This window comes from Triticum urartu, chromosome 3A, assembly GCF_056163025.1.
Source record: "Triticum urartu cultivar PI428250 chromosome 3A, HENAU_Tu73, whole genome shotgun sequence".
NCBI lineage: Eukaryota > Viridiplantae > Streptophyta > Magnoliopsida > Poales > Poaceae > Triticum > Triticum urartu.
This window is the reverse complement of record NC_141875.1, coordinates 702,468,179-702,489,490: the sequence shown is the minus strand read 5'-3', so window position 1 is coordinate 702,489,490 and position 21,312 is coordinate 702,468,179. Positions and strand designations below refer to the sequence as shown.

The window sequence follows — 21,312 nt, the reverse complement described above, 5'->3', positions numbered from 1 at the left end:
GGGTCTGGCGACACGAGCGGAGCTAGATCCGGCCGGCTTGGCGAGTTGGTTGAGGCAGTCCTACTACGCGTTAGCCGCAGCGAGGAGGTCGTTCACCCTCTTGAGGCGATCCTGCAGCTCTTCGCCCACAAGCTGATCCAAGCCGGCCGCGGCTGCCTGGGCGGCATGCATGTTCTTCGCGGGAGTCTCGTAGACGGGAGGGAAGGCGCCGAAAGCGCGCCCTATCGCACCACCCCGGGCTCGCACGTCGGCGACCCGGCTCGGCTCGGGGGGGCAGGAGTGAAGCCGTAGGCGGCGTTGCGCTCCAGCTGGGCAGAGTCGAGGCGACGCTGCGTGGCGGCGAGCGTCTCGGTGAGGTCCAGCAGGCGCTGGCGATCGGCGTTGAGGCGAGTCCGGACCTCGGCGATGTTGGAGGCGTGGATGTCGGTGCCGATGGGACTAGGAGGCTCTGTATCGTGGCGCGCAGCGGGTTGGGCGAGCCGGCCCTATCCGTCGCGGCCTTAGCTTCAGCGGCCTTCCTCGCTGCGCTCAATGATGAGGAGGCATCGATGTCGGTGACGAAAACCTCCACACGGAGGTCCATCGCGCCGGTGGGAGCGCCGTCGTTGATGTAGAGCGGGGAGTCAGAAAAGCTAAGTACCTCGCGGGGTACTCATCGTCTGTAGGCATGTCGGAGATGCGCAGCATGGCGAAGGAGGCGGCAAGCGCGTCGATGACGTCGTCCGCCAGCGTGATGGGCTCGTCGGAGTCGGAGAAGATCCCCATCTGAAGCATGCTCCCGGCCAGGACCTCGAGTTGCCCCACAGTGGGCGCCAACTGTCATGGTGAGCGCATGGCAGATGCCATGGGATGGCTAACGAGAGGAGGAGGCTCGAGGGCACTGGTGGGCTCCAAAGGCGAGGTCGGCATGAGCGAGCGCGGAACGCAACACATACCCAGGTTCGGGGCTCTCCGAAGAGATAACACCCCTAGTCCTGCCGAGTGTGGTTTATATGTAACAGTACAGAGTTGCTCCTAGAGCTGTATGGAGGGAGAAGGAGGTCTGGCCAAGGCTTAGGATGCTCCCTCTCCTCGGGCGTTGCTTTTCTGGGTGTGTGTGATCGATTCTGTGAATGAAGTGGGTTCTGCCCGTTTGCATGGGGGTTTCTGGGGGGTTTATAGGTCAACCCCCCAGGGGTACAAGGGTAATATTACAAGACTGTAGGGCCGGTTTGTTAGTGTCCAGGAACCCGATGCTGGGACCCGCCGGGTACCAGGGCTTGCAGGGTTCTTCGGGCGCAGGCCCCATACGCCTAGGGGGCACTGTGTGCCATCTTGTCGATCGTCAGGGCATCTCCGTGTTGAGTCGGCTACAGTGACGCTCCGTCAGGTCGCCGCTTGTGGGCGTCATTGGTCACGCCGGGACACTATTGCCACGCCAGGCCTAGCCAGTGGGTGGGCGTAGGGCACTATAGCCACGCCAGCCCTAGTCAGCGGGTAGGTAGAGGGCACTGTTGCCTCGTCCGGCTGACTAGAGGCATGGGCGGGGTACTGTGGCATTGATCATTAGCTGACGGAGACTCGTCCCATCGTATGGCTGGGATGGGACAGCCGCTGACCATTGGCTGGGTTTGGAGAACACACCAAGGGCGATGCTGGCTTGCTGGAGAAGTCTTGAGCTTGATTGTTGGGGCCGAGTCGAGGAGCCTGGCCGGGTCGGCCTGCTTGGCTGGATCGAGCGACCTGGCCGAGTCGAGCAACTCAGCCAAGGTCGGGTCGGACTGAGGGGCGATGCTGGCCCCGTTGTTTTTGAAAAGGATCCAGGTTCTGTTGCCTGCCTGGGATTCATCCCCCCGACAATATGCTTGAGTATTTAAATTATCATGTCAAAACTAGACTATTGCGTTGAACAATATAAAAGTCCAAAATGTCCATGCTATAAAGAAAGAAATACGATATGACATGGTAAGCAGCATTCCACATCAAAAATTCTGTTTTTATCACATCCCTACTCGAGGACGAGTAGGAGTTAAGCTTGGGGATGCTGATACGTCTCCAACGTATCTATAATTTTTTATTGTTCTATGCTGTTATATTATCAATCTTGAATGTTTTATAACCATTTTATAGTCATTTATATCATTTTTTCGTACAAACCTATTGACATAGTGCCAAGTGCCACTTGCTGTTTTTTCCATGTTTTTTACATTGCAGAAAATCAATATCAAACAGAGTCCAAATACCACGAAAATTTACGGAGAATTTTTATGGTCTAGAAGGAACACAACGGGCCCTGGCTGCACCTGGGGGTGCCCCGAGGGGAGCACAACCCACCAGGGCGCGCCAGGAGGCCCAGGCGCGCCCTGGTGGGTCATGCCCACCTCGGGTGCCCCCCCCCGACCGCCTCTTTGCTCTATAAATACCCCAATATTCCAGAAACCCTAGGGGAGTCGACGAAATATTGATCCAGCTGCGGTAGTGTCCAGGACCACCAGATCCAATCTAGACACCATCTCGGATGGGGTTCACCACCTCCATTGGTGCCTCTCCGATGATGCGTGAGTAGTTCTTTGTAGACCTTCGGGTCCGTAGTTAGTAGCTAGATGGCTTCCTCTCTCTCTCTCTCTCTCTCTCTCTCTCTTGATTCTCAATACAATGGTCTCTTGGAGATCCATATGATGTAACTCTTTTGCGGTGTGTTTGTTGGGATCGATGAACTTTGAGTTATGATCAGATCTATCTTTTTATATCCATGAAAGTATTTGAGTTTCTTTGATCTCTTTTATGCATGATCTCTTATAGCCTCGTATTTCTTCTCCGATATTTGGGTTTTGTTTGACCAACTTGATCTATTTATCTTGCAATGGGAAGAGGTGCTTTATAGTGGGTTCGATCTTACGGTGCTGGATCCCAGTGATAGAAGGGGAACCGACACGTATGTATCGTTGCTACTAAGGATAAAACGATGGGGTCTATCTCTACATAGATAGATCTTGTATATATCATGTCATCGTTCTTATTGCATTACTCTGTTTCTTCATGAACTTAATACACAAGATGCATGCTGGATAGCGGTCGATGTGTGGAGTAATAGTAGTAAATGCAGGCAGGAGTTGGTCTACTAATCTTGGACGTGATGCCTATGTAATGATCATTTACTGGATATCGTCATGCGTATTTGAAGTTCTATCAATTGCCCAACAGTAATTTGTTCACCCACCGTTTGCTATTTTTCTCGAGAGAAGCCACTAGTGAAACCTACGGCCCACGGGTCTCTTTCTCATATTATTTGTCTTTGCGATATACTTTTATTTGCTTTTATTTTTAGATATATTAATTAAAAACTCAAAAATACTTTGCTGCACTTTATTTTATTTGCACTCTACTTATTCAATCTATTACAACTTTCTCTCGACACGCTTAAATTTCTAGCACTGTTACCCAAAAGGGATTGACAACCCCTTTAACACGTCGGGTTGCGAGGATTTGTTATCTGTGTGCAGGGATGTTTACCTTGTGTTGCTTGGTTCTCCTGCTGGTTCGATAACCTTGGTTTCATATCTGAGGGAAATACCTACCGCCGTTGTGCTGCATCATCCCTTCCTCTTTGGGGAAATACCGACGTAGCTTCAAGCGACATCAAATACCTTTTTCTTTCATAGATTTCTTTGCCTCTTGCATATCTTCAGGACTGAGAAATAAAATGCCCCTTTTCTTTGGAGTTGGCTTCGGAGTTGGTTCACGAAAGTGTCCAATCATTTTCATTACTCAATATATTATTCAATAGCAATTAAGCTTGCTCAATAGTTCTTACCCTGAAAACACAATCAGCATAACTATCCAGGTGGTCTCTGAAAGCAACGGTTAGTCCATTATAAAAGATATCAAGTATTTCATTATTCTTGAGAGGATGATCATGCAAAGCATGAAGTAATTGGAGAAGCCTTCCCCAAGCTTGTGGGTGCCTCTCTTCTTTGGATTGCACAAAGTTAAATATTTTCTTTAAAGCAGCTTGTTTCTTATGAGCGGGGAAATATTTTGCAGAGAAGTAATAAATCATATTCTCGGGACTACGCACACAACCAGGGGCAACAGAATTAAACCATAACTTAGCATCACCCTTTAATGAGAAAGGAAACAATTTGAGAATATAGTAATAGCGATTTTTTTTCCTCATGAGCAAATAGTGTGGCTATATCATTCAGTTTAGTAAGATGTGCCACAACAGTTTCAGATTCATAGCCATGAAAAGTATCAGATTCAACCAAAGTAATTAACTCAGGATTGACAGAGAATTCATAATCCTTATCGGTAACAAAGATAGGTGAAGTAGCGAAAGCGGGAGCATATTTCATTCTAGCATTCAAGGATTTTTATTTTAGCTTAGCTAACAGTTTATTAAGTTCCTGTCTATCATTGCAAGAAAAGAAGTCTTTAGCAGTTTCTTCATCCATAACATAACCCTTAGGAACAACAGGCAATTCATATCTAGGGGGAGAATCATAATCATCATTTTCAATAATATCATCAGTTTGAGTAATTTCATTCTCTCTAGCCATAGCAAGTTGTTCATCAAGAAATTCACCTAGTGGCACATAGTATTATCAAGCAGAGAAATAGTTTAATTATAAGCATCATGCATAGCAGAAGTGGCATCATCAATAGCATGCGACATATCGAAATCAATAGCAGTTTTAGGTGTCGCAAGCTTACTCAAAACAGAAGGAGAATCAAGTGCAGAGCTAGATGGCAGTTCCTTACCTCCCCTCGTAGTTGAGGAAAAAATCTTAGTTCTTTGATCTTTCAAGTTCCTCATAGTGATCAAACAGATATAAATCCCAAGTGACTCAAAGAATAGAGCTATGTTCCCCGGCAACGGCGCCAGAAAAAATGTATTGATAACCCACAAGTATAGCGGATCACAACAATTTTCGAGGGTAGAGTATTCAACCCAAATTTATTGATTCGACACAAGGGGAGCCAAAGAATATTCTTGAGTATTAGCAGCTGAGTTGTCGATTCAACCACACCTGAAAGACTTAATATCTGCAACAAATTATTTAGTAGCAAAGTAGTACGGAAGTAGCGATAATGATGGGAAAAGTAACAGTAGCAATTTTGTAGGAATCATAACAGCGGCAGCGGAAAAGTAACTTAGCAAAGATCAATATGAAACGGGCTCGTAGGCAATGGATCCATGATGGCTAATTATGTTGGATGGCATTCATCATGCAACGGTTATAACATAAGGTGACACAGAACTAGCTCCAATTCATCAATATAATATAGGCATGTATTCCGAATATAGTCATATGTGCTTATGGAAAAGAACTTGCATGACATCTTTTGTCCTACCCTCCCATGGCGGCGGGGTCCTATTAGAATCTAAGGGATATTAAGGCCTCCTTTTAATAGAGTACCGGACCAAAGCATTAGCACTTAGTGAACACATGAACTCCTCAAACTACGGTCATCACCGGGAGTGGTCCCGACTATTGTCACTCCAGGGCTGCTGGATCATAACACGCAGTAGGTGACTATAACTTACAATATCGGATCAAGAACACAAATATTTCATGAAAACATAAATGGTCCAGATCTGAAATCATGGCACTCGGGCCCTAGTGACAAGCATTAAGCATAGCAAAGTCATAGAAACATCAATCTTAGAACATAGTGGATACTAGAGATCAAACCCTAATAAAACTAACTCGATTACATGGTAAATCTCATTCAACCCATCACGGTCCAGCAAGCCTACGATGGAATTACTTACGCACGGCGGTGATCATCATGAAATTTGTGATCGGCGATGATTGATGATTACGATGGCGACGGATTCCCCTCTCCGGAGCCCAAAACGGACTCCAGATCTGCCCTCCCGAGGAAGAACAGGGCTTGGCGGCGGCTCCGTATCGTAAAGCGCGATGAATCCTTCTCTCTAATTTTTTTCTCCCTGAAAAAGAATATATGGAGTTGGAGTTGAGATTGGTGGAGTTCCAGGGGGCCACAAGGTCAGAGGGCACACCCCAGGGGGGTGGGCGCGCCCCCCACCCTTGTGGCTAGGGTGTGGGCCCCTACTACTGATTCTTTCGCCAATATTTGTTATTAATTTCAAATCTTGACTCCATAAAGTTTCAGGTCATTTCGAAAACTTTTTATTCTGTACAAAAATAATATCATGGCAATTTTGCTGAAAACAGCGTCAGTCCGAGTTAGTTCTATTCAAATGATGCAAATTAGAGTACAAAACAAGAGTAGATACAGAACCGTGTTGGATGGCTAAACATATCGGGACCGCACAGTTCGGACGGTTGTGGGCGGTTTGAAGCTCCGCTTTGGAGATGCCCTTAGCCGTAACTGGTGGGGTATCCCTGAGTGAATCACCCAGCCACTACTGGCCTTTCATTGTTGACTTGTCACTAGTAACCATTCTTCCGCAAACCCTTGATCTGTAACATACAGCTTTCTCCCAACTAAGAAACTTTGTATGCGTTGTATGTCCAAACTGTACGTCCAACCTCCACATGCATCGTATCGCTTACACTGACACAATGGTTGCATTGCTTGATTTGGATGCAAAAGATTGCCATGGATCGAAGCCACATTAAAACCGTACGTCGACCAACTAATTTCGCCATACGCCCATCGGTCGCGTCTCCGTTACGCTGCGCGGCACTATATGTGCATGCGCGCTGCATGCTTCCATTCTCATCGATCCTCATCTCCACTCTCACAGCTCCTCATCTCCACTCTCACAGCTAAGTTCAAGAGTGAAGACCAAGCATCGAAGCAGTACTTGACAATGGCGAGCAAGCAGCACCCGGCTGTCCTCCTCGCCGCCTACGCCGTGCTCCTGGCCCTCGCCGCGCCCTTGCTCGCCGGCGACCCCGACATGCTCCAGGACCTGTGCGTCGCCGACTACAAATCACTCGACGGCCGTAAGTGTGATCGTCCATGTACACTATCTGTCCAATACTTGCTTCTATGGATAATGAACGGGTCAAATGTGCATACGTACGTGCTTGTGTGCAGCACTGCGGCTGAACGGGTACCCGTGCAAGAGGCCGGAGAGCACGATGGCAAACGACTTCTTCTCCGATGTGCTGTCCGTCCCTGGCAGCACGGGCGGCAACCCGTCAGGCTCCGTGGTAACGGCGGCGACCGTAGACAAGGTCCCGGGGCTCAACACCATGGGCGTGTCCATGTCTCGCATCGACTACGCACCATGGGGCGCGAACCCGCCGCACACCCACCCGCGGGCCAGCGAGCTCCTCTTCGTCCTCGAGGGCTCCCTGGACGTTGGATTCATCACCAGTACCGGCAAGTTTATCGCTCGCACCGTCTGCAAAGGGGAAATGTTTGTCTTCCCACGCGGCCTCGTCCACTTTCAGAAGAACAACAATGGTTCTCCCGCCGCCGCCATATCGGCCTTCAACAGCCAGCTTCCGGGCACGCAGAAGTTGGCTGAGGCATTGTACACTGCCTCGCCGCCGGTTCCATCCGACATGCTGGCCAGGGCGCTCGATGTCGACGACTGCATGGTCGAGCCATGCGTAATTTAACAACTTAATCTCGCGCGCAGCACTTGAATTCGCTCGTCACCTTTTGTATACTTTATGATGTTTATTATGCCATTTTTTGTCATTTCGCTGTTTACTGTTGCTTTTTCTTCATTGCTTGCTGGTGATATATATGTATGTGTGGTTTTGGTTTATACTCCTATATATGTACTACCCCAGATTATAATTATTATTGTTGAAATGATTGTGCTGAGAGTTTGACCAAAATGCAACTTTATGAGACATAGCTAGCATGGAAAATCATAAAGTATGCTTGACTAAACAGTTTTTTTAGAAACACAATACAAATGCATATCCCATGCTCATAAACAACAGACGTACACTCACGCCACGAACGCATGCTCACACATCCTATCCCTATACCACTATGAGCATCTTCAAGAGATTTTTTTTAGAAAAGGAAGATGACCTCTGGCCTCTGCATCTGGGCGATGCATACGGTCATTTTATTAATTATTCTCACAAAACCTTACAAAGCTATACAACAGCAAGACTAAAGCCACCGTCTAAGCAACAACTGTCGCTACACCTATCCAATTGATGAAGGGGCACAGATAGTCTGAACCTAGTACCAAACAGACATCGCAACCAAACCTAAACATCTAAAACCTGGGGTCCCAACCAGGACGCCTGTCGGGTATGGGGCACCTACTAGTCCGGCGCACTCCTCAACCAGGACGCCTGCCGGGTATGAGGCCGCCGCAGCCACCTGCCACCAATCCATCTTCAGAGCTGTACGGTTGCATGTACCGTGCCAGGTCTCTCTGCCATCGGCGCCACCACGACGCCCGACAGCGTCATCCTCCTGCGCGAGTCCATCCTCCCACAGCGAACTCCGAATCTGCACTGCGCCCCACCGTCAAGATCCGTCGCCATCAGTGTGTAGGATGAATCATTGCTCCACCAAAGAATTCATCCTCTGGTCCCTCGATCACGTGTGTACCTCCAAGAATGACACCCCCAAGGGAGGAACGACACCAAAGCGCCGCCGTCATCCGATCATCCGATTTAGAGTTTCCTCCGGAGATAGCAGAGAGTGGCCTTGAACTTCTCCACGACGATGTCTTAAAAAAGGGAATGACGCAGATAACGCTGCCACCGCCGGCCTTAGCCGACGCCGAACGTAGACAAAGTCCCAGGGCTCAACACACTGGGCGTGTCCTGTTGGTGTCTAGCCCTAGCTCTCCTCCTCACCTTCAGCTCTCTCTCTCTCTCTCTCTCTTGCACAGACGTAGAAGAAAGAAGCAAGAAGAACGAGAAGAACACAGCAAGAGTTTGCCCCGACGCACGTACGCCGCTGGCCGCACGAACGGCCGTTTCTCTCGCCTCGAGCAACAAACTCCAGATCCATCTGTTACAACGCAGGGGTATTTATACCCTGGGACTCGCCGGGCAGGTACCCACGATCTCAGATCACGCTGAGCACTTGATCCAGCCCGCGCCATCCACGGCCCCCGGCGACATGCACGTACATGCCCAGGTCATGCCTGCCCGCCAGGACCGACTCCAACGCTCCCCCGATTCCCGTCAACAGAACACGCACACACTACACGCAGCTAATACATGCATGCACTCACGTTTAGCTAGCTCACGTATGCATGCACGGGTTATTTGTCTAACATGTCCATGTCTCGCGTCGACTACGCACCGTGGGGTGCAAACCCGCCACACACCCACCCGCGGGCCAGCGAACTCCTCTTCGTCCTCGAGGGCTCCCTCGACGTCGGCTTCTTCACCAGCTCCGGCAAGTTTGTCGCTCGCACCGTCTGTAAAGGGGAAGTGTTTGTCTTCCCACGCGGCCTCGTCCACTTTGAGAGGAACAACAATGGTTCCCCCGCCGCCGCCATATCGGCCTTCAACAGCCAGCTTCCGGGCACGCAGAAGTTGGCTGATGCATTGTACATTGGCTCGCCGCCGGTTCCAACCGACGTGCTGGCCAGGTCGCTCGATGTCGACGACTGCATGGTCGAGCCGTGCGTAATTTAACCAATTAATGTCCGTGCGCAGCACTTGAATTCGCTCGACACCTTTTGTATACTTTATGATGTTTATTATGCCAATTTTTGTCAATTTTCTGTTTACTGTTGCTCTTTCCTCATGGCTTGCTGGTGACATATATGTATGCATGGTTTTAGTTTATATATATGTACTACCCCGGATTATTAATTGTTATTTTTCAAATGATTGTGCTGAGAGTTTGACCAAAATGTAACTTTATGAAACATAGTTAGCATGGAAAATCATAGAGTATGCTTGACTAAATAGTTTTTTTTAGAAATACAACACAAATGCAGATCCCATGATCATAATTAAACAACAGATGTATACTCACCCCATGAATGCATGCTCGCACATCGTATCCCTGTATCATTATGAGCACCTTTAAGAGATTAAGCCGGTAAATATTTAGTTCATTGAGTTGATAAGCGAAAGAACTCTAAATGTGTTCGAACTGGAGCTGGACAATGTTGGCAGTCATTTGGTTTTATCCTTTGGACTAAAGTTTAGAGTACCTTATAATACATATGGGCTATCTACGCATGAAGATCCAACGGCCCAAAGTGATGTATATGGTTAGAATTTGGTTAGAAATTAGATGCACGGGGTGCATTGTTCATTCAACGCGCATTTGGTTAGAAATTAGAAGCACGGGGTGCACTGTTCATTCAACGCGAGTGAATAGGTGATTTGAGAGCAGTCTTGGAAGATCTTATGTTTTCAGTCTGCCAGACAGATCATGGTGATCCACGCATTCTCTTTCTGTTTTGACAGCGGGACCGCCTCCTTTTGTCCGCATGCCCGTTTTCCCCTTCTCCTCCGTGCTCGTAGAACGACGCCACTACGGTTCTAGCCTCCGCAGGCAACGAGCACCCGCGCCCTCTTCCTCTTCAGGCTCACCTTTCGCCTTGTCATGTCATCAATTGAAGTTGACTGAAATTGATAAAAATGAGAAAAGTTGAAGTTGGCACACCCATAATGAACGCCTCTGAGTTAACATATCGTACTAATAAGTGGATCTGTCTTTTCATTTTGGAAAAATAGGAAAAGAAATGAAAGTTCCATGGTGAAATGAGGCATTCTGCTTGAAATGGCACGACTTTGTCACAACTAGAGAGAGACATACACCTTTGTTGCGGAAACCCTGTTACTAAGAAATGCACAATGTGTTGTAAAAATAAGTATAGCTAGTGCAAAACCAACAGCATGCAAGTGTTCTCAGTTTTCTTCCTTTTTTTAAGTATACGAGACCGTGTGACCAAATAATTATAAAAAAAGAAAGTGTTTGGATTGAACTTCAATAAAAGGTCATGTTAAACAAAACTAGATGATACTCCGCGCAATTGCTGCGAGAATTGGTTGTGACATATGTTAGTGAGATTTGTTTGCATGGAAGATGAATATTTAATATATATGAGAACTAAAAGGGAATATATGTATAAACAGAATATAAGTCGCATGCGAGAATGCATGGTTACATGCTGTGGTGGGCTTCGTGCCCTCTTTTAGGAAATCAAACCAAGTTGATGCATGTCTTAGCATAGTAACCAGTGAGGGTGAAATAGAGAGAGCATCTCGCATGCCTGCAGTTTTGTATGGTAAAATTCCACTTAGTTTTGTTCACACCATTGTTCCCTGAAGACTTTGTATTGGGAGGTAGCATTGTCCATGGAATTAATGGCTAAGAATCGAAAGATGAAAAAGCTTATCAGCAATATTCTGAAGAAAAGGAAAATAAGTTCAGAGATAAATGCTCAACCTGCAGTAAACTATTAGTGTATCAAAAACATGTGTTAGAGATATGTACAGAATTACACGGGTAAAAGAGGTGCAAGCAAAATATGCATGTTATGTGTTGCAATGATAAACATTAGATGGATTGAAGAGTAGATACAAATCTCCGTCCGTCAGACGTGAATGTTGTCCGCCATCGTTGTTGTGCAAGGTCATATTAATTTGGGAATGATAGAAAAGAATGCCTTCACTGCATACTGCTAGCATACACGAATAAACCAAGTTATTTCAGATTGTAACATAGAGATAATAAAATAACTCTAGGCATCTATTTCAATGTTATGTAATCATTGAGTTCACTTTTCTGTTCGACTTTTTTTGCAGCTACCAACCATTTTCTGTTGAGAGAATTCCTTATTTGGCCCTTCCTTAAAATTTGCTTCCCTTTTTGGCCCAAAACAAAAGTTTCTTCTCTTTTTGACACTTAAACTTCATTTTGTCCCCTCAATGACATTTCCGTCTATTTTTGCCACTCACAGTGTTAAGTGTGAGATACAAAGACCATTTTACCCCTACTGCACTATTTGACTATCCCGGATATCTAAGTAAAAAAGAAATCAGTTCACCAATTTTTTTAAAGATGTTCACAGATATCTTGCATCTATGTGTTTCAATATTTTTTCCTTATAGCTAACTAAACTGACCTGTGCGTACAAAAGACGTATACACCACGCACATGGCAGGCAGACGTGAACGGAGAGAACGCTTACTGTTGAACACGAGTAGCCGGACAGGCGGACACCACGCACACGGCCCGGTAGTTGAGAACAATCAAGTTGTCTGTGTGTTTGTTTAAGGCTAACTTTGCACGTATGCATACCAGCTTATCGTGGATTTATTCTATCTATCAATCAAGTAGTTTCGGTCATAACGCTTTCTTCCTTTTTACTAGTGAACTAAAGCAGGGGTAAAAAAGACTTTTTAGGTTGCACTTGACCGTCTTAGTGGCCAAAACTAACGAAAATGTCATTGAAGGAACAAAATGAAGTTTGGATGTCAAAAAAGTAAGAAATGTTTTGTTAGGGCCAAAAAGGGCAGCAGATTTTAAAAAAGGGCCAAATAAGGAATTCTCTCTTTTCTGTTCATGCGAATTTGAAGTTTCATATTCTGTTTATAGAACTTGAACGATCATGCAAGTATTCAATTCCCTTTTCATTTGGATGCAACTGATACCTTATTATAGTTTTAATAAAGAAATTATATGTTGAATCATTGCTATATGAATTCTGAACATATACTCTTAACTTGTCCAAAGTGCGCTATATATAATTCACTATTATGTCATTCATATATATTTAAGCCACTCACTTATCATGCCATCTCCCAATGGTGAGCCTTTGACTATATGCTAATGAAAATATAGCCAAATGTGTCATACGTGGACAATGTATATGGAAATTAAATTCATGCATGAGAAGTCAAAGCAGCAAACCTGAAAGTGACTGAAATTTGCACTCATAAAGATTAGTCAGATTCAAGAATAGAGAAATTTTTCGTCAATCATTCCAATGCGACATACTGATTCAGGATCAAAGTTGTCGGCCATCAGTGTTGTGTGGTCATACTGATTTTGGTAAAATATTCCACTGCATACCTGCAAGGATGAACGAACCGACCATGTTATTTCTGAATTGCCGACTGTCTAACCTCCACATGTTATCGTCCGTATATTATTTTTTGGAAATGGAGGCATACCCCCGGCCTCTGCATCATAATGATGCATGCAGCCATATTATTAAGAAGTCGCAAAGTATAACAAAGTCGTCTTATAGCTCGCAAGTGGAGGGAAAAAAAAGTAAAGCAAAGTTCATGCTAACAAGCTCAACCGGAATGGCAATAAATAAGGATAAGCTCCCTAGACTCCTATCCTGTTATGCGACCGCCATCCGAACCGGTTGAATATAGCCCGTGCGACCATCTCCCACTGGTTGCACCCAGTAACCAAAGCCTCTCTGAAGATAACCTGCAAGAATGTTAAATTGTGTTGTCTGTTAAAAATCAAATCATTCCTGCAATTCCATATAGCCCACAATAGCGCACAAATTTCAATCCGAATACGTGTCGCTGTAGTATGTTCGACCTCAGTTAACCACATTCCAAACAACGATGCAATGTCAACTGGAGGAGTAATGTTGAAGGCTATATGAATCGTTCTCCAAAGCAATTTGGCCAATGGGCATTCAAGAAATAAATGTTGTATTGTTTCATCATGATCACAAAAGCAACATCGTGGACTAGCTACCCATCGCCTCTTGATTAAGTTGTCCTTTGTAAGAATGACTTGCTTGTGGACAAACCACATAAAGATTTTAATGCGCAAAGGAACCTTAATCTTCCAAATATGCAACGATCTCGGGACTGGGCCAGAATTAATCAAATCCATATAGAAAGTTTTTACCGTAAAAATCCCATTCTTAGCTAGCTTACATTGCATGGAGTCCGATTGATCAGAGAGTTGAACATCCATCAATCTCCGAACCAGGTGCATCCATGCATTCCATCGCTCACCAACTAGTGCTCGTCGGAATTGAATATTTAAGGGGATCGTATGTAAAACTGTGGCTATGTAATCCTCCTTCCGTTGCACAATGTTATACAAGGTAGGATATTGTACGGATAGGGGCGTCTCTCCTAACCACGTATCCTCCCAAAACCTTGTTGACATCCCATTGCCAACCAGGAATTTGACCCTCCGAAAGAACAAGTCCTTTACCCGCATAAGACCTTTCCAGAATGGCGAGTCTGTTGGTCTGATGGTAACCTGAGCGAGTGTTTTGGACTGGAGGTATTTATTACGCAAAATCTGTGCCCACATGCCGTCCAACTCTGTCTCTAACCTGTAGAGCCATTTACTCATGAGGCACTTGTTCTTGATTTCTAAGTTCTCAATACCGAGACCACCCTGGTCTTTTGATCGACAAAGAATGTCCCAACGCGCGAGATGGTATTTCCTCTTGGCCTCATCTGACTGCCAGAAGAACCGAGATCTAAAGAAATCAAGTCGTTTCCGTACCCCTTTCGGAATTTTGAAGGACGATAGAAGGAACATCGGCATACTAGTCAGTGCTGAGTTAATCAACACTAGCCGACCTCCATAAGACATTAGCTTACCCTTCCAGCAACTAAGCTTTTTTTCTATTCGATCTTCGATACATTTTCATTCTTTATTGGATAACTTACGGTGATGAATCGGTATACCCAAATAAGTGAATGGTAAAGAACCCAATTCACACCCCGAACAATTGTCTATATGTGTCTTGTTCGTTTTTGGCCTACCCAAAACAGAACAACTCACTTTTGTGAAAGTTTATCTTTAAACCAGACAATTGTTCGAAAAGACAGAGAATAAGTTTCATATTACACGCCTTAGCAATGTCATGTTCCATGAATAGGATAGTGTCGTCAGCATATTGTAAGATGGATACTCCTCCATCAACCAGATGAGGGACTAACCCCTCCACTTGGCCATGCTGCTTGGCCTTGCCAATATGAATGGCTAACATATTGGCCACGATATTAAACAAGAGAGGAGACATGGAATCTCCTTGTCTCAAACCCTTGTGTGTCGGAAAATAATGACCGATGTCATCATTAACCTTGATTCCGACACTTCCCTTCTGGACTTGAGAACCCACTTGGTTCCGCCAGACCTCACTAAAACCTTTCATGCGCATTGCCTGTTGTAGGAAAGACCACTTAACTTTATCATACGCCTTCTCAAAATCCACTTTGAAGATAACCCCATCTAGCTTCTTTGAATGAATTTCATGTAGCGTTTCATGCAACATGACCACCCCCTCTAGTATATGTCGTCCTGGCATGAACGCTGTTTGGCTCGATTGTACCACTGAATGGGTGATCTGTGTCAGTCTATTAGTACCCACTTTTGTGAAGATTTTGAAACTCACATTGAGAAGACAGATTGGCCTGAATTGTTCAATTCGAGCTGCCTCTTCTTTCTTTGGCAATAGCGTAATCATGCCAAAGTTAAGATGAAACAGCTCTAAATGACCGTTAAAGAAATCCTGAAACATAGGCATAAGATCACCCTTAATAATATGCCAACATTTCTTATAGAAATCAGCTGGAAACCCATCTGGTCCCGGTGCTTTATTCGATTTCATTTGTGAGATTGCATCAAGAACCTCTTTCTCAGTAAACGGTGCAACCAAAATATCGTTCTCTTCTACCTGTAGCTGCGGAATATCACCGATTACAGACTCGTCTAGGGACACCGTACTTGCTTCCGGATGTCCAAAGAGTTGTTTATAATAATTAGAGATATATGCCTTCAGGTTCTCTTGCCCTATAATTGTCCCCTCGTCCTGTTCCAGCTGAATAATTTTCTTCTTCCTATGTTTGCCATTCGCAATCATATGGAAAAATTGTGTATTGTCATCCCTTTGGACAACCTTAAGCACTTTGGCGCGTAGTGCCCATTTGAGCTCCTCTTCTCTAAGAAGCGCTCGAAGGTTTAGCTCAGCTTCGGACTTAGAACTTTGCTCATTCACCATAAGCAAGGCACTTTCTGCTTTTAAATCTAAAGCTTCAATTAAACTAGTCAGTCTCTCTTTTTCTTGTTTGTAAATCCCACTTTCGTTTCTGGCCCAACCTCGCAAGAACTGTCTCATATGTCGTATCTTATTTTGCCATCTCTCAAGACTAGTGTTTCCACTAACCGGAATGGCCCATTCATGGGCGATGATCTCCAAGAAGTTTTATTTCTCGAACCAACTAAGTTCAAAAGAGAAAGCATTCTTATTCGCAACGTTAGTGGCCTCGCCCGAGTCTACAAGCAATGGTGTATGATCTGAGACCGCTCTTTGCATCGCATGAACACACCAAAGAATATTTTTGTTCCCACTCCACACTAGCAAGTACCCTATCCAACTTCTCATACGTTGGAATGGGCAACGAGTTGGCCCAAGTAAACTGTCTACCGGTGAGTTAAATTTCTCTCAAATTCAGACTCTCGATAATCATATTAAACATCATAGCCCACCGACTATCAAAATTGTCATTGTTCTTTTCATCTCTCCTCCGAATTATATTGAAGTCACCACCGACAAGGATCGGTAGAGTCTCATCTCCACAAATCCGCACCAAGTCGGCTAGGAAATCTGGTTTAAGTTCAGGTTGTGCTGCACCATACACCGCTACGAGAGACCATCGAAACCCATCCAATTTTGATCTCACCCGAAACTTAACCGCAAAATCACCCCGAACCACGTTAAGGACCTCAAGTGTTTCACATCGAACTCCTAGTAAGATCCCACCAGATCTTCCTCTAGGAGGTAAGATGTGCCAATCAAAATCAATTCCTCCAGCAAGAGTTGCAAGGAATTGAGAGGTAAAATTATCACGTCGTGTTTCTAAAAGTGCAATAAAATCTAAATGTTGCTCAACTGTTGTTTCTGCCAAGAACCTTCGTTTAGCCAAGTCAGCAAGACCTCTGCTATTCCAAAAGATTCCTTTAATATGTCATCATGGAATTTTTTTTCTTAAGCTTAACTCTAGCGCTTCTACGAACTGCGGAGGTAGGATAAATCTTTCGTTTCCAGGGTCGCTTAGGCTTCTCCCCAGCACCCTCCATACACGTATGTGCAACATAACACAAAACAGTGCCCTCCGTGCCTAGAGGCTCTACCGTGTCCATACTTTTCGACCCCTCCTCATCCTCGGCGTCATCACTTGGCAAAAGATTATTGCAAATGTTTTCTAGGGCTACAATTCCTAGATTATTCGTGTCATCCTCATTCATGGGTTTAACTGATGCAAGGTTCCTAATTATTTCAGAGGCCCGTTTTGCTTCTAAATCCAAAAGATCATTAACAGATTTCGCTACCTCTTTTTCATTTGAACCCAAAGTAATTCCTAAGTTGTTTGCCTTATCCATAATTTCATGCTCTGAAAAATTCATAATTGAACAACTTTTATCAAAAGATATACCTGTAGTTGCCTCGACATCTCGAAGCATGGCCGCCCTCTTGGCGCGCGCTAACTGCAGGTCATCAGCATCAGGTTGTTCCTGGATCCGGTTGCTGACCCGCCTGCTAGACGTAACCGGATCCGGGATCCCACCGAAGGTGACGAGCTCCTCCATAGTCCTCTCCGGAGGTGAGTGCTCCCCACTCGGACGCGCATCCCTAAAGGCCGGTGAAGAAGGGATAGGCGCGGCCGAGCGAGCAACCTCGGCCACAATGGTGGGGGCCAGCGACCGTGGAGCCACCTGCTCCATAGTCCCGCTCCTCCCCCCCCCCCCCAATCCGGCATCGTGGCGCGGAGTCGACGTCGATGAGTTGCGGGTCTCCTGCCCGCCCCCCGCTCCAAGCTGTCCAGGGCTGCCCCGTGGTGAGAGAGCAGGGCGGGCCTCCTGCCCGCTCCACTCCCCCAGCTGGCCAGGCATAGACGAAAATGGACTGGGGATGTGAGCCTCCTGCCCATCATCCCCCCCCAATCGCTATTGGAAAATCGGTGCCCTGCGAGTCCTGAACCTCGGAATTAACCCTCTGGGACAAAAGCACATTAGGCGAACCAACAGAAGGGAGCAACACCGGTGGTAACTCGAGGTCCTCAGGGTCATCCGCCTCCACTCGGTTGCTCCATAACCGACTAGGTGCAGACCGAGCACCAAAAGAACCAAACCTAAGCGTGTTAATCGGTGTCATGGAAGACGGTCCCTTGGCCGTAGCCTCCTTATCTGTCTGCGACTCCAGCCCCTTGGCCGGCTCCTATGGATTACTCTCAGGCCCCTTATCCTGATTCCCGGGGGCTCCATCGATCTCCCTCAGTCGTATCCATGTCCTGAAGATCATCTCCCTCCTGTGGTACCGGCGTATCCTCAATCTCAAGCTCGAGCACATATGTAGCCCCGGCATGTGTCCACTTGACCACATCCGGCACGTGCTGCAAACTGAGCACGCTCACAAGAAGCCTCGCAGCTCCGTGAGCTCGAGTAAACGGCATGTCAACCTGCTCCGTCTTACCAATGAGTGAGCCCAAGCTCCAAGCAACCAGAAAATGATTAATATATTTGCGCGGTGCCTCAAAGAAACGAACCCACACCTTCTCTAACGGTGTACCCTCGGGCTCCTTCTCTGTCCACTCATTAAACGCAATGACAATATTCGTGCTCTGAACTCTACACAAGCCATATTTGAGAACATGCAACTGATCCTCCTTAGTGGGGAAGTCCACCTTGTAAATCTGATCCTCCAACTTGACAAGGTCCCACTGATAATCGCCTGGTACAAGATCCCTCAACTGCCGCACAATTTGTGCCTCTGTCAAAATCCCATTAGTAACATTGACTACTGCGGGGAAGCTACTCTCCATCACATGTCCCATAGGTGCCATTTCCGGTGACTCAAAGAACATCAGCTCTTGACAACATACTCCATAAATGTTAACCACCGGTTTGGGGCCTGGAAGAAGTGGGCATTCCGCAGACACATGTTGCGATCTACTGCAATAGTCACAAAGCTTAGTCGTGCACTCTGCCACAAAATGTCCTGGCTCACTACATCTATAACACGGTAGCTTTTTCTTCTTAAGTGCCCACTTGGATAGCTTTTCCCATCAATAGTTATCGTCCGTATATATGGTCACATAATCGTCCAATCAATGTTTGCTTTGCTTAGTTTGTATACAACAGCCCTTGCAAAAAACAATTGTATACAACAGATTGCTCTGGATCAAAGTCATATACTGAAACCGTACATCCAACTAACTCTTCGTCGCATGCCCATCGATCAATCGCGACTCCATTACGCTGCACGGCACTAGCTATACGTACATTCGCTGCATGCCTCCGTCCTCATGACCTCATCGATCCTCAGCAGGAAGAGCTCAGTAACAACCAGTAGAATTCAAGCAGTACTTGACCATGGCGTCCAAGCAGCTCCCTCCTGCCCCTCACCGCCCCATCGCTTGCCGGCGACCCTGACATGCTCCAGGACATCTGCGTCACGGATTACAAATCTCTGTACGGCCGTATCTCTGTACGGCCGTAAGTGTGATCTCCGTCATTCTGGTCTTCCATGCTTATGTACCCATGTTTAGATCATGATGAGTAAGGTCGGCCAAACATACGTGCAGCATCAGCACTGCGGCTGAACGGGTACCCGTGCAACAAGCCGGAGAATACGATTACACGATGGCAAACGACTTCTACTCCGACGTGCTGTCCCTCCCGGGGAAACCTGGCGGCAACGCGTTCGGGTCGATGGCGAACGTGGAGAAGGTCCCGGGGCTCAACACACTGGGCATGTCCATGGCGATGGCGTGAACCCGCCGCACACCCACCCGCGCGTCACCTAGCTCCTCTTCGTCCTCGAGGGCTCCCTCGACGTCGGCTTCATCACCACCTCCGGCAAGCACCTCGCCCGCACCATCTGCAACGGCGAGATGTTCGTCTTCCCACGTGGTGTTGTCCACTAGCGTGCCGGCCCATGGCAATCTCGGCCTTCAACAGCCAGCTTCCTGGCACACAGTCTGTTCTTCGTCGCCTTGCTGTCGATGCCCACGGAAGTGCTGGTCAGGGCGATCCAGATCGACGGTGGGGTCTGGGGTGGTGGAGTCCATCAGGTTCATACAATAGGATGACATAGGCGGGCTGTAAGCCTTTAAATATTATATTTTCGATGACTTGAAGGAGAGAGAAGGGAAGCGGGCTACATTTAATAGTCGGCTGCAGCACATGCTCCTAGGCATGTTGTGAGAGAGGAAAATGAGTCATGTATAAAAAAGGTAGTACATATTTACATGCAACTATTGTACTTGCCGGCTATAAGATTGGCTATAGATGATGTGGCAAGACAATATAGCTAACAGCTGGCTATACTATTAGCCATGCTCTAAAGCAGTATCCGGCCGACCAAGCTTGCATGTTGTTCATGTTGTACTACTAATGATGACAAAGACCACGTAAAAGTGTCATTTTAATTGTTCTGGATGCAGTATACTGGTTTCTATTCATTGGTTTCCTTCTTTTGTGTTGGTGGGTGTTAATTTCATGAATGCATAATAGGTTAGGTATATAGGCATCGTAGTCTGCTATGTATCGCAGGATGTGGCATTTTTGTAATGTCTTCTTTCGTTTTGCACTAAGATTATGGGTCTTTTGTGACCCTAAGACTCTTTTCCTTTTTTAATAAGAGGACTGCATGCATCGATTGATGCAGGGCTCGGGGTTTTTTCTTCTTTTCCAAAAAAAATATCCGTGGATGCAATGAGTCCTGTCAGTTTCACTAGCTAGTAGTTTAACTGTCAGAATCACTGAAAATCTTATGTCAGATTTTTAGCTGTTGTGATCGACGTATCCTGGACAGTTGGATCCAACCTGAATCTTGGAGCATGTGAGACCAGCCACATCATCGAATATTTTCGTTCGGAAAATGAAGGGGCCCGTCGTGTACGCTTCCATCTCTTCACGCCGCATGGCTCTTATCCATTTCTCCTCACCATAATACTGCATATATGAATAGCTTGCGTAAAAGCAACGTAAAACTTACCACTCAACTAATAATGGGGGTGGGCGATTTTCCAATCAAACTGTGCCAAGCAAGCCCTTACGTAAAGTTATATGTTTACGTACTTCCTCCGTTTCTTTTTAGTCTGCATATAAGGTTTGGTCAAAATCAAGCTTTTATAAAGTTTGACTAATTTTGTATTAAAAAATATGAACATTCACAATATGATATCAACATTATCAGATGCACCATGAAGTGTATTTTCATACTATATAATTTTAGTATTGTAGATGTTTATATTTTTTGGTATAAATTTGGTCAAATTTCGTATAGTTTGACTTTGACCAAATCTTATACGCGGAGTAAAAAGAAATGGAGAGAGTACGTCTAGCAAAGCCGTTCTCCTCACACCCAGCGCCACTCCCAAGCCAAACCAGGAACAGATAGTGGTGCCTCTTTCTCCACACGAACTTTAATTTCTCCGCACG

The 21,312-nt window shown here is 46.0% G+C and overlaps 1 protein-coding gene and 2 pseudogenes across 1 annotated transcript; all 3 read left to right on the top strand.

Annotated features, from left to right (window-relative positions):
* Window positions 1–6,689: 6,689 nt before the first annotated feature.
* On the top strand, window positions 6,690–7,626 carry LOC125549329 (germin-like protein 1-3). Its single transcript, XM_048712767.2, has 2 exons — window positions 6,690–6,920; window positions 7,015–7,626. The coding sequence occupies exons 1-2, from the start codon at window positions 6,785–6,787 to the stop codon at window positions 7,542–7,544; spliced, it is 666 nt and encodes a 221-aa protein (XP_048568724.1). The 5' UTR covers window positions 6,690–6,784; the 3' UTR covers window positions 7,545–7,626.
* A 168-nt stretch (window positions 7,627–7,794) lies between these two features.
* Window positions 7,795–9,548, top strand: LOC147981875 (germin-like protein 1-3 pseudogene; annotated as a pseudogene).
* Window positions 9,549–18,860: 9,312 nt separating this feature from the next.
* Window positions 18,861–19,871, top strand: LOC125547257 (germin-like protein 1-3; annotated as a pseudogene).
* Window positions 19,872–21,312: the final 1,441 nt, after the last annotated feature.

Excerpts from the sequence above, each read along its gene's own strand:
- LOC125549329 (XM_048712767.2), top strand. The coding sequence starts at position 6,785 with ATGGCGAGCAAGCAGCACCCGGCTGTCCTCCTCGCCGCCTACGCCGTG. Across the intron at positions 6,921-7,014 it reads CTACAAATCACTCGACGGCC|CACTGCGGCTGAACGGGTAC; the intron begins GTAAGTGTGATC and ends GCTTGTGTGCAG.